At 45.4% G+C, this 13,599-nt stretch overlaps 1 protein-coding gene across 3 annotated transcripts in view; it reads right to left on the minus strand.

Moving 5' to 3' along the window:
- The window catches only part of ALCAM (activated leukocyte cell adhesion molecule), a 138,232-nt gene that overhangs the window by 24,695 nt on the left and 99,938 nt on the right, over positions 1–13,599 (minus strand). For all 3 annotated transcript variants that reach the window (XM_068168431.1, XM_068168430.1, XM_068168432.1), the window contains exons 4-8: positions 9,149–9,213; positions 8,608–8,695; positions 6,760–6,942; positions 3,824–3,951; positions 1,889–2,018 (exon numbers count right to left, since the gene is read on the minus strand). In XM_068168431.1, the coding sequence (XP_068024532.1) occupies positions 1,889–2,018; positions 3,824–3,951; positions 6,760–6,942; positions 8,608–8,695; positions 9,149–9,213 (594 nt within the window). The remainder of the gene's footprint in view (positions 1–1,888; positions 2,019–3,823; positions 3,952–6,759; positions 6,943–8,607; positions 8,696–9,148; positions 9,214–13,599) is intronic.

Consider the following 13,599-nt stretch of genomic DNA (forward strand, 5'->3'; position numbering starts at 1 on the left):
GAAGTGTTTGAAAAAAGCCAAACAAACCAAAATGAACCCTAAGAGAAGTAAAGCAGTAGGGTACCAGTGTACCGGTGAGAGCTCTGAGGAGCTGCCAACACTGGGAAGATTTCTGTCAAGAAAATCTATGTTTCTCTCATAAAGCAAAGCTCTTCTGACATACAGAGAAGGGAAAAGTGGATTGTTATAAATAACTTGGAGGTGAGGAAACCATTCTTTAAAGGAACTATTTAAGGAAGTACAAGTAGACATGTAATCCACTTGGAATAAAATAAAAGGTTCAGTTACACCACAGCAAAGTAGCTTTGAGATGGGGCAGCCAGTGGCATAGTACTGAGCTCTCTTCAGCTCTTACATAGCCTGACTCTTGGCAAGGAGAAAGGGCAAGAAGGAAGAGAGCAGATGGCCTTATTAAACACCACATATTCCTTAAATGAAGTGGTGCAATTCTTCCTGTACAGGTATGTCCTGCATGCATTGCAGCTCTTCCATAAGAAAAACAAGCACCAAAACCAAGCCCACAAACAGGAAGTTTCTTTTCATGTGAAGTACAACTGCTGTGGAAGCCTTTAAAATTCTGGATCCATTCTTTGTCCCTCCAAACTTGTAAAACTATTAGGGGTGTTTATGCTACTGGGAAGGCCACAGCCCATCAATAGTTTGAGAGCAAACTTAGCAGCACTGGCCCGAGCCTCAGCTCACAGCCTGTGACGCTACAGCAAAGTCTGAATGAGCTTCTGCTCGTTTTCTCACATAAAGAGATGAAAAGCAGCCATTGAAAAGCAACCATTGCTTCAATGCTTGAAGCAGTTTCAATGGCTGCTTTTAAAGTGCTTCTGATAAAGCATGAGTAAATACTCTAGGATCCAGCTAAAGAAACTTCACTGAGCTGTGTAGCTCTCCTCATTCTCAGAGAAGTGAAAAAAAAAACCCCAACCCTCTTGATGTGAACAGAATGAATTCCTCAATTTCTTCTCTAGACTCCTCACACATTGACCTCACAGAGGTAAGATGAAAGGACAGCAGACTAATGTGAATTTAACTATGAGGAATGACCTTGAGCGACACCACTGTGGACCAGCCTGTGTCTTTGAGTATATTCTGAAGCACAGCCACAGCCAGAATAATTTGCCCTGTATCTCTTCACTTAAGTGAAACAAAGTACAGGAACTTTCACTCTCTATGACAGTGCAAAAATATTCATGAATATATAGAATGGTTTGAGTTCAAAGGGACTTTGAAGATATCTAGTTCCACCCTCCCTGCCATTGGCAAGGACACCTCCCACTAGACCAGGCTGGCCATGGCTCTGTCCAGCCTAGTGTTGGACACCTCCAGGGAGAGGGGCATCCACAATCTCCCTGGGCAACCTGTTCCAGTGTCTCACCACCCTTGCTGTAAAGGATTTCTTCCTAATATCCAGTCTCAACCTACCCTCATAGCATCATACACCATACCAAGGCTACAGAAAGCAAATCTGTGTCTAAGTGGGAAAAGTAAGCTTTTCAAACAGAAATCCATTAGGAAGCACAAAAATGACCTGACACCAAACCAACTTTATCACTCAGTTAGTCCTGTAGGTTAACTGGACTGATCTACCAAAGTCAAGCAGGGAGAGAGCGTCCCAGAAGATCCAAGGTAGGTTTCTGTCCTACAAAATGCAGTGAATAGAATAGAACAGAACAGAACAGAACAGAATAGAATAGAATAGAACAGAATAGAATAGAATAGAATAGAATAGAATAGAATAGAATAGAATAGAATAGAATAGAATAGAATAGAACAGAACAGAACAGAACAGAACAATAGAATAGAACAGAACAGAACAGACCAGACCAGACCAGGTTGGAAGAGACCTTCGAGATCATCACATCCAACCTATACTTACAGTGTACAGTGATGGTGGTTGAGTCCATCATGCTTTTGTCAATCAGAGAGCACTTGTATTCTCCTGTTGCATTTCGTCTCACATCTGTCATCATGTAAGTATCTGAGCTCCTTATACCTTCTGTTTCTCCCTATGGATGGGAAACAAAAATATTTATTATATAGGGGGCCTCCTAAGAACATTAATTTTTGTTCACAGGATGCTGGGTTGGAAGGGGATCATCTGGTCCAATGTTTCACCATTCTTTTTATTAGAAGGATGGTAAAATACTCCAAAATGTGCAGAGAGGCAGCACAGAATCACAGAATTGGTTTTGGTTAGAAAAGACCTCTAAGACCATCAAGTCCAACTGTCAAACTAACACCACCATGGCCCTTAAACCATGTCCCCAAAGTGCCATGCTAGCTATTAATAATACTAAGGTTTATCTCCTGCATGACACTATAGTTTCAAAAAGCACATACAGTTAACAGCTTCCTCTTTTAATGGAATGACTAACTTATTTGAAGAGGATATTAAAATACCAAGTTGGAAAGCTTGGCAGAAAGGAGAAGGTGGAAAACCCCAAAGACTGGAACAGCCTCTGAATAAGTGTGCTGCAGAAAAATCACGACAGCAAAACAAGCTACCTAAATCTGTGCCTGAAATTGATACATTGAATTGGATAGGAAAAAAAAATCATACAGCAAAGGGACAGCAATGTGTCCTTGTGGTCAAGAGAGCCAATGCTGTTTGGAGGTGCATCAAGAAAAAGGTATCCAACAAGTCAAGGGAGGTTGTCCTCCCTCTCTACTCTGCCCTGGTGAGGTACCTTTGACATCATCAAGTCCAATCACTTGCCTAGAGCTCACCATCCCACCAGTTCTGGGCCCCTCAGTTTAGGAAAGATGTTGAGTTGCTGGAAGGTGTCCAGAGAAGGGCAACAAAGCTGGGGAGGGGTTTGGAGCACAGCCCTGTGAGGAAAGGCTGAGGGAGCTGGGGTTGCTTAGCCTGGAGAAGAGGAGGCTCAGGGGAGACCTTCTTGCTCTCTACCACTATCTGAAGGGAGGTTGTAGCCAGGTGGGGTATGGTCTCTTCTCCCAGGCAACCAGCACCAGAACAAGAGGACACAGTCTCAAGCTGTGCCAGGGGTGGTTTAGGCTGGATGTTAATAAGAAATTCTTCACAGAGAGATTGGCCACTGGAATGTGCTGCTGAGGGAGGTGGTGGAGTCACCATCACTGGAGGTGTTTAGGAAGAGACCTGATGGGGCCCTTGGTGCCATGGTTTAGTTGATTAGATGGTGTTGGATGATGGGTTGGAGTCGATGATCTTGAAGTTCTTTCCCTACCTGGTTAATTCTATTCTATTCTAGTCTAGTCTAGTCTAATTCTCATTCTCATTCTAATTCTCATTCTAATTCTCATTCTCATTCTATTCTACTGCTAAACCACCAACACTAAACCATATCCCTCAGCACCACATCCACGAGTCTTTGAGAGACCTCTAGGGATGGTGACTGTACCGCTTCCCTGGGCAGCCTGTTCCCATGCTTGGTAATGCTTTCTGTGAAGACATTTTTCCTAGCATCCAAGCTATGTTTGTGTGTTATGGCAAGAGATGTGAAGGTTTTACTCAGGATGATAAACTGCTTTAGTCCAAACTGCTTCTCACCAAAATACCTGGTAGTGCAAAAGGATGCCTAGCAAATGTCAGTAGGTCCAAACCTCACAAACCTTCGTGTGGGTTGGGGGTAAGTAGAAGTTATATGGCTAGCTCAGGTGAGGTGTCCTCAGAGTCTGATGTAATGGCTGATGTCTATCCTCTTGTTTCAGCCACACTGAACTCCTGCCTTCATTTGTTACAGAATCACGTAGACACTGACATGGAGCAATGTCTGCAGGAAGGGATGACACAGAATATTTCACCAGGCAGTGACAGCGAGGCAAGACTTACAGGAATGTAAAACAAGAACTCCTGCGGAGGAGGGTTGCCGTTTCCTGAGCACTTCAGAGTGATGTTATCGCCTTCTTTAATGGTGCTGCTTTGTGGCAGCACTTCAATAGTCACCTTCTCTGTTGGATCTGTGAAAATAATGGACACATTTAACGGCTTCTGCAAAAAAAAACCCCAACCATAGAGTGACACTACCCATACAATATTCATGGCCAAGGAGTACGTGACTTCATCAAGCAGGTGAAGGCGTTATCATGTACAGATCTCTTCAGAAAAGAGCTGAAGGTAATCAGGCTTCCTGCCCTTTTGTCAGTGAATCAAGTGCAAAGGAGCCATATGCTATTCTTTTTCCTTCACCAAAACACCTGTAACTGAAACAGCAACAATTACAACCACGTCACGTGGAGTCTCCTTCTCTGGAGACTTTCAAGAGCCACCTGGACACCTTCCAAGGTGGCTGCCAAGAGGACAGAGACTCCCTTTCTACCAGGAGTCATAGGGAATAGACAAGGGGTAATGGGGACAAGTTACTGCTGGGCAGATTACCATTGGACTCCAGAATGAAAATGTTTCCCCATGAGAACAGTCAGACACTGGAATCATCTCCCAAGAGAAGCAGTGGGCTCCCCTACATCAGCCAGTTTGAAGACTGGGCTTGACAAGGTGCTGGGCTAGCTCATTTCAAGTCTATTATCATGTAGAAACATTGGACCAGATGATCCTTGGGGTCTCCTCTAACCAGGCATTCTGTGATTCTATTTCTGTGCAACCTGCCATAGGTGGTCCTGCTTTGGCAGGGGGTTGGACTTGATCTCCAGAAGTCCCTTCCAACCCCTACCATTCCACAATTCTATGTGCTTATAAGAAAAGAGGAAGCCTTGATTAGTAGGAACAGTTTCATGATGTGACTTCATTATGAGGGATTAACTTGTCCTCTCTGAAGTTCACTGTTTGGAGGACCACAGCAATTAGAAAAGCAACTGAAGCTCTCAACGCCTTCCATTAGCACCAGCTAATAGCCTTCTTGCATTAAAAAGGAAGAAAGATGAACTAAACTACTATTTTCAGCCTATTCTATATGCTGATCACTGGAGGCTTTCAGAAAGATTAATTTGGTGAACCTAAGAGGACCCTTACTGTAGTCACCAGAACTGTAAATGTAGCATACTTCTGTCATGTTCAGTGAAGTTGAACCATAAGTTAAACACCAGAATATTACCCCAGTAAAATATAAGACAAAGGATACTTTAATAGATGCTATTCTTTCTAAGTAGAAGCCTAAATACAATTTTTCAAACCCAAAGCAAAAAGGAACTAAACTAAAGGAGGAAATATGGGGCTGGCAACTCTGACTGCTTTCATTTCAATGAATAAATAAAACTCCCCCCAAAACGCCAGTCCTGCATTGAGGCATAGTACTGTGCGCCTTAGTGAAGACTAAAGCCATCTACAGAGCAGAGAAACTCTTTTCCTGACAGTTGATTTTGTGTGTTCAGTCAAGTGTGCACTCCACAGCCCTTCTGACCCTCGAGGCATTCATCATCTCTGTCTTCTGCCACGGCATTTCTCAATAACGGGAGCGGCGTTTTCTGGGGCCTCTCGATAACTGAGAGCCCCAACACAGCATCTCGCTCTTCACTGCAGGAAGAGGAGGGGTATGGGGTTTCAACCAGCCACATCCTCCCTCTTTCAGATACAACAGCTTCAGCTTCCTTCCATGGAATCATAGGATTATTTTGGTTGGAAAATACCTCCAAGATCATTGAGTCTAACTATCAACCTACCACCACCATGGCCATTACGCCGTGCCCCAGAGTACCATGACCACAGGTTTCTCCAACACCTTCAGGGATGGTAAGTCCACCACCTCCCTGGACAGCCTCTCCTGCTGCCAGACCACTCTTTCAGTGAAGAAGTTTTTTTCCTAACATCCAACCTAAACCTTCCCTGGCACAATTTCAGGCCATTTCCTCTCATTCTAGCACCTCATATTAGAGAGAAGAGACCAAGCCCCACTCTTACTCCAGCCTCCTTTCAGGGAGTTGTAGGCAGCAATGAGGTCTCCCCTCAGTCTCCTCTCCTCCAGACTGAACAACCCCAGTTCCTTCAGCTGATCCTCATAAGGCTTGTTCTCTAGACTTTTCACCAGATTTGTTGCCCTTCTCTGGGAGAATTACTTACCAAGAGTTACTTACTTGGAAGTAATCATTCACAAATTCTCTACTAGAAAGTCTACCAATAGCCAGATGATACACTTTAACCCCCCAAATCAGTATATTAGAGCTGTGGAGAGAGTACAAGATGCAAGGTAGCCTGGCAGCATGAAGGGTTCAGTGTTGACTGTGCAAAAATGAGAAGTATCAGAATCCACACTCAACTGTGGTGTGTACTTACTGCATATTGCAGAGGACACAGAGAATCCTGCTGGTGACTGACATGAGGAAAGTGATAACCACCAAAACATACACTGAAAAGGTGTTTTCAGCTCTTCAGCATTCCCATCCACTGCTGTAACTTCTGCTGTGCCTGATGACACCCTTTTCACTGCAACTTTCTGTGGCTATCACTTTCTTCTTGTCAGTGCACTACTTACATTGAGTGATAGAAAGATACCACAGGTAAACCTGAAGGGAAGCAAAACTTGCAGGATGTACTCAGACCTTCTTGCTGAAAAAAAATCAGCTTTGAAGACGCCATCTCAACAGCTAAGCTGCAATTCATGGATTCATAGACTGGTTTGGGTTGGAAGGGACATGAAAGATTATCTAGTTCCAACCCCCCAGCCACAGGCAAGGACACCTCCCACTAGATCAGGCTCCTCAAGGCTGCACCCAACAATGTTGCTGTAATTTTCTAAACCCTCCCTGAATTTGCTTTCCCCCCACCCTCCCCTGAGGTGGATTTCATAGAGCAACAAACTGTATTTAATAACTCACAGTGAACATCGAAGACAACTGGTTCAGACTGTATTGTTTTCTGGCCAGATGGTCCATAATAGGTCACCATGCAAGAAAACCTGGCATTTGCATCTTCCTTCTTGGGCATGTACTGGAGAGATGATGTCATGGTGAAGAGTCCAGTTGTTCTGTTCACACTCTTTTGCAGATCTATGACCACAGCTGAAAAGGAAATACTGTTTCAGTGTCACACAGCCCCAGTCTGCAAGCTTCTCCCTGCACTTTGCTGCCTTCACTGTGTCTGTTAGCAGGCTATTTGTGGGAATGCAAGGAACATGCCACAGGCAACAAACATGCAAGGAACATGGCCCCAAGACATAGCATAAATAGTTTCCTTCTGGTATTGCCACTGATGTTCCACCAGCAATATTTTATCAACAACATACTGCTAACACAGCAATCAAACCAAACCTAGCTCCTAAATTAAATCCAAACAAGAAAGCAAACTGCAGGCTGGAGGGGTTTTGTGGCATATGTAACCTCAGCTTCACTTGTAAGACAGGCAGAAGGCTTCAAAAATGCTGGTAAAACCAGTTTTTAGGATCATATTTCTAACTTGGTTTTGTAAGCATTGTCTGTTTCATGGAAGGTGAAATACTGGGGTCTGATGTCAAAATTCAAGTTGGAAGGGGAAGGGAAAATCCCAAATGGTGTTCTTAAATATCCTGCAAAACACCTATGGAAGGTATATCTAAATAGCTGTATAAAGAAATGATGATCCCTGTGGTCCAAAGGACAACACTGTACAGGTGTGAAGCTGAGAGGGTTTACACCTTATACGGAGTTGTAAACTAGATACAGGTTTCTACAAGCCACATGGGATCAAGAGCAGCTTTGCAATAGCATTAACAAAGGTAACCCTCTTCCCTGTGATGTGATTTCAGAGCTGGAACAGAGAGATTATATGGAATCAAAGAATTGTTGTGGTTGGAAAAGACCTCCAAGATCATCGAGTCCAACCTTCAACCTAAGACCACCATGGCAAATCAACCATGTCCCCAAGTGCCACATCCTCACATCCAGAGACAGTGACTCCAGCACCTCCCTGGGCAGCCTGTTCCAATGCCTAACCCCTCTTGCAGGAAAATTTTTTTCCTAATTACCAATCTAAACCTCCCCTGGCATAATTTCAGGCCATTTCCTCTCCTTCTAGCACCTGAAAATAGGGAGAAGAGACCAACATCCACTGCCCTGCAACCTCCTTTCAGGGAGTTGTAGAGAGCAATGAGGTCTCCCCTCAGCTTCTTCTTCTCTAGGCTGAACAATCCCAGGTCCCTCAGCTGTTCCTTGTAAAACTTGTCCTCCAGGCCTGTCACCAGCTTTGTTGCCCTTCTCTGCTCATGCTCTAGCACCTAAATGTCCTTCTTGTAGTAAGAAGATCAAAACTGAACCCAGGATTCAAGGTGCAGCCTCACCCATGCCAGTTACAGGGGTACGATCACTTCCCCACTTCTGCTAGCCACACTATTTCCGCTCCAGGCCAGGTTGCCCTTGGCCTTCTCTGCCACCCAAGCACACTACTGGCTCATGTTCAGCCAGCTGTCAATCAGCACCCCGAGGTCCTTTTCTGCTGGGCAGTTTCCACCCACTTTCCTCCAGGCCTGGAGCATTGCACGGGGTTGTTGTGACCCAAGCGCAGCAGCCAGTGCGGTGCAGCTTGGCTTTTCTGACAGGCTTAGAAGCTTCCTTCCAGTACATGTTTTCCAAATGGGTCATTTTCTTCAAAGGACCAATGCCTTAGACTAAAGCAGAGGAACTCTTACAAACCCAGATCTGCATGCATATGGCTGTCTGGATTCAGGGACATTGGCCATTATTGCCACATACCTTCTTCCAAAGGCTGCAGGAGTCTCCCGTTCCTGTACCATGTAACGTTGCCTTCAGGGTAACTGTCTCTGGAAACACACTCCCCAAGCTGCAAAACAGAGAGTATTTGTCACCAGTTTTCATCACTAGGCTTTAGTATCATTCTACAGGTACTTTAGCTAAACATCTCTAGACAGTTCACAGAATCACCAAGGTTGGAAGAGACCTCAAAGATCATCGAGTCCAACCCCTCACCACAGACCTCATGACTAAAGTTCAAATGCTTAACCCCAAATGTTTTTCTTACACAGGACAAATCCCATCAGTCAAGCTCAGGTGAAATTTGGAAGAAGGTTTGGTGCTTTTTGCAGACCCAGGCAAGGCTAACACCAGCAGTGGTGAGGGAATTGCTCTGTGCTTAGCCTGGTTATAGACTCCGCAGGTGTGCACCCACGTACACGCTCCCTTCTCTGAGCCTCACACTCCACCGCCTTGCTCTGACTGTAACAGGATTTCAGGCAGCTGTCAGACATGTAAATTTGAGGGAGGATGCTGCTCTTACCATTTGTAGCTTCTCTGTTTCTAAGAAGTCTGCTTGATGTAAGATTTCTGGTTGAGAGGGTTGTTCTAAAACATAAACAGGATAAAAGTGCTAGTGAAGGGAGCACAAACAGCTGTTTGAAAAACAGAAAGTTGCTGCAAGATACACAGGCTTTGAAACTAAATGGAATAAGCTGGCCTGGTATTGCCTTAGCCATTAAAAGGAGAAAAAGTGAGGTATTTCTGCCTTAGTGTTAGGAAAACCCATCCCCTGAAAATGTGTTGCACCTTCTGTAGTGATTCCCATGCATTCTGACAATATCTATATTGGCACCTGTGAGCAGAGAACCTCATCTGACCCACTGGGTTTCTATGACAGACTCATAGATTCATAGAATGGTTTGGGTTGGAAGGGACCTTAAAGATCATCTGGTTCCAAAACCCCTGCCATAGGCAGAGATACCTCCCACTAGAGCAGTCTGCTAAATGCCTCATCCAACCTGGCCTTGACCACCTCCATGGAGGGGGCATCCACAACCTCCCTGGGCAACCTGTTCCAGTGTCACACCACTCTCACTGTAAAGAATTTCTTCCTAACATTCAGTCTAAATCTCCCCTCTTCCAGCTCCAACCCATTCCCTCCCATCCTACCACTACAAGCCCACGTAAAATGTCCCTTCCTGGACTTCATGTAGGCCCCTTGCAGGTACTGGAGGAGGAACCAACAGTACAGGAATCTGAGCACCACGAAAAGCAGCTTTCCTTTGGATATTGCTCTGGAGACACTGAGCTGTCACACCATGAAGAACCAAAATTTAACCTCATGATTCTTCTAAGGCTTCTTTCCCCTAACTGGGACTGCTACACTTAAGGAATTCAGCTGATAGAGATGAGTGTAATTAACTGATTCTGAGTTAGTTATGACTTTCTTCAAAATAAACCAAAACAAATAACCTTTCTCTTCAGAGCCAGTATGTCTCCTTGTTTACTTTTCTTATGGTAGATGGACCTCTTAGCTTGCCAAAGTGGAGGATCTATTAGTGTTTCCATCATAAAAGACTACTTTCTAGAGACCACATAACTTGCCTGTTAAAATAGTTTGGCCTGAAGCCCAGAATGCAAATTTTTATCTTCAAAAGAGACACTTTTCCCCACAAGTTTAAAGGGAGAGGTGAAAAGAGTGAGTGGATAGGAAAAAAAAATAATAAATCAGTGTTTATATAGTCACAGAAAGCCTTTAAACCCCAGCTACACTGCTTAAATAAGCATACATAGTATACACTCCAACTGATTGAAACATCCTTAACTATGCCAGCTTACAGAACCCTGTTCCCCACATCAAGCTCCCTATGAATAATGGATGGCTGTCAGTAATCCAAGCCTGGAGTGAACTTCAAACTACCTTGCCAAAATCTCTACATGCTGAAGAAGCCAAGTGCCAGGTCCTGCACTTAGGTCACAACAACCCCACGGAATGCTCCAGGTTTGGGGCAGAGTAGCTGGAAAGCAGAAAAGGACCTGGGAATGATGGCTCACAGCCGGCCGAAAGTGAGCCAGCAGCGTGCTCAGGTAGCCAAGAAAGCCACCAGCATCCTGGCCTGGATCAGCAGTAGTGGGGCCAACAGCAGCAGGGAAGTGGTTGTGCTCCTGTACTGGGCACTGGTGAGGCCACTCCTTGAATCCTGAGTTCAGTTTTGAGCCATTCACTACAAGGACATTGAGGCGCTGGCAACAAAGCTGGTGAGGAGTCTGATGCACAGGTCTGGTGAGGAGCAGCTGAGAGAACTAGGGCTGTTTAGCCTGGAGAAGAGGAGGCTGAGGGGAGACCTCATTGAATCATAGGATTGTTTTGGTTGGAAATGACCACCAAGATCATCAAGTCCAACCATCTACCTAAGACCACCCTGGCCATCAAACCATGTCCCCAGGTGCCATGTCCACACGTTTCTTGAACACCTCCAAGGACGGTGACTCCACCACCTCCTTGGGCAACTTATTTCAATTCTCCAGTTAGAGAAGCCACCATCTGCTCTCTCAAGGCAGGTTCCCAAAGCAAGGCCAGCTGCCAAACCCTCCCAGCCCCGACACAGGCACCAAGGTCATGCACCAGAAGGACTTACTTCACATTTACTAGCTCAGTGTCTGGAGTGAGAAGACATTTTCAACTTGGCAGCAGCAGAGCCTGCTTTGGTGTGTTTGCAACTTCAGCACACTGCTTATCTCTTGGCTTGAGCGCTTGCCAGAGCACTTTGCAACTCTACAGAGATCCCATAATATGGAGGAAAAGAGCTCACTGCCTGCAAAAGCCAAGTGTCAGTGTCGCAGGACAGCAACTAATGTCTGCTGGGCTGCTCTACTTTGGAAACTCTGGCCATAAGTGAGAAAGATGAGGACAGGATCCATCTGGAAAGCTGGTAGAGCTTGTTTCAGCTGTCCAGTGAGTGAAACTAGCAGGTGGTACCTGTGCAACGAGCCATTTCAGCTCGTTAGTTCTGAGTTAATCCAGCAGCACAGATGAGGATGTGGCAAGCTCCAGTGAAAACCAGCCTCAGGCAGAACTGCTGGGATACAGCTGAGGTTCAGGTGCACAAGACTGTGGGGTATGAGGGTTTGCAGGGCTGCACCTTAGCTCTGAATCTGGGGCTCAAGGAGTAGAAACCTGACTGCTTAAACAAAGGAAGCTTCTAGGCTACTTTTAACTCTTCCCTAATTATGCCAGAGAGGCAAAGAACAACAAAAACTAAAACCTTCAAGACTAGACTCGAGGAAGTTCAAGAGGGACAGGGAACTACTTGAGAGTCCAAAGGAGGATATGAGGATGATGAAGGGACTGGAACAACTGTCTGATAAGGAAAGGCCTAAAGACCTGGGGCTGTTTAGCCTGGAGAAGACTGAGAGGAGATCTTATTAATGCTTGCAAATGTCTGAAGAGTGGCTGCCAAGAAGATGGGGCCAGTCCCCTTTCAGTGGTGTCCTGTAATAGGGCAAGGGGCAACACATGCAAACTGGAACACAGGAAGTTCCACCTCAATATGAGGAAAAACTGCTTTGCTGCGAGGGTTCTGGAGCCCTGGAACAGGCTGCCTAGAGAGGCTGTGAAGTCTCCTTCAGAGAAATTTCCAAGCCCACCTGGACACAATCCTGTGTGGCCTGCCCTAGGTGATCCCGCTTTGGCATGGAGTTGGCCTTGATGATCTCCAGAGGTCCCTTCTAACCCCTACCATTCTATGACTGTATGAAGTTAAGTGAAAGGAAATAGTAAGAGAATCATAAAGATGTGAACTCAAAATGAAAACCTGCAGAGGTGATTTTCTCTTGCAGTGCCAAGTCAGCCATATCACACAGGTGGCATCCTCCACTCCTATCTTCCTCAGAAAACAGAAGCCTTCTCTGCTGGCATTAATGCTTATAATAAAACACACAGGCTGTGCTCCATGGCTGAGTTGCCACTGTGTCCATATTTGGTGCAGCATGCAGTCATTCAAGCAGTTAGCATTTCCTTTCACCATGTGCCACTGCTCCATTTACACCTTCACTGATAATTGTTTATCATTCCCTTTGAAAAGCTGTGCTCCCAGCATGCTCCTCCCTGCTGTCATTGATTCCATTCTTTCTACAGTCAAGCTGAAAGTGAAACGAGGGAAGGGAATTGCTGTTGACTCCTAATCTAGCTTCAAACTCATCTATGCCACTGACAAACCTCTGCCTAGATGCTGACATCTTCACAGAATCATTAAAGTTGGAAAAGACCTCTGAGATCATTGAGGCCAGCCATCAAACCAACACCACCATGTCCACTAAACCATCTCCCACAGTGCCATGTCCATGTTTCTTGAACACCTCCACGGATGGTGATTCCACCACCTCCCTCAGCAGCCTGTTCCAAAGCCTGACCACTCTTTCAATACTTTTTTTCCTAATATCCAATGTAAACTTCCTCTGGTGCAACTTGAGGCATTTTCCTCTTGTCCAATCCCTTGTTGTTTGGTTAAGCAAAGTGACCTCCACCTCTCCACAATTCCCTTTCAGGGAGTTGTAGAAAGCAATGAGGTCTCCCTTCAGCCTCCCCTTCTGCAGGCTGAACAACCCCACTTCCCTAAGCTGCTGGTAACCAGACCTGTTCTCCAGACCCTTCACCACCTTTGTTGTCCTTCTCTGGATGTACTCCAGCACCTCAATGTCCTTCTTGGAGTGAGTGGCTCAAAACTGAACCCAGTATTGTCTGTGAGAGATGAGTAAAAGTGCCTTTCTACAACATAATTCATGCAAGCAGAAGAGTGATCTGTTTGGAACTGCCCATCCCTGAAAGCAAGGCACTTCCATAACAGACTTTGCCTGGGTAGATCTGCATCTGAAGAGCAACAAAGGCCAAACAAAGCCACAAAAACACTGAAGCTGAGGAAGGTATTGTTCACTTCAGTCACAGGGCAGCATTTACACATACTAGCCTAAGCCCTGTTGGTCTTGTGCCCC

Source organism: Melanerpes formicivorus, unplaced genomic scaffold (assembly GCF_026170545.1).
Source record: "Melanerpes formicivorus ecotype bairdi unplaced genomic scaffold, bMelFor1.0.p_v2 SCAF_138, whole genome shotgun sequence".
NCBI classification, from domain to species: domain Eukaryota; kingdom Metazoa; phylum Chordata; class Aves; order Piciformes; family Picidae; genus Melanerpes; species Melanerpes formicivorus.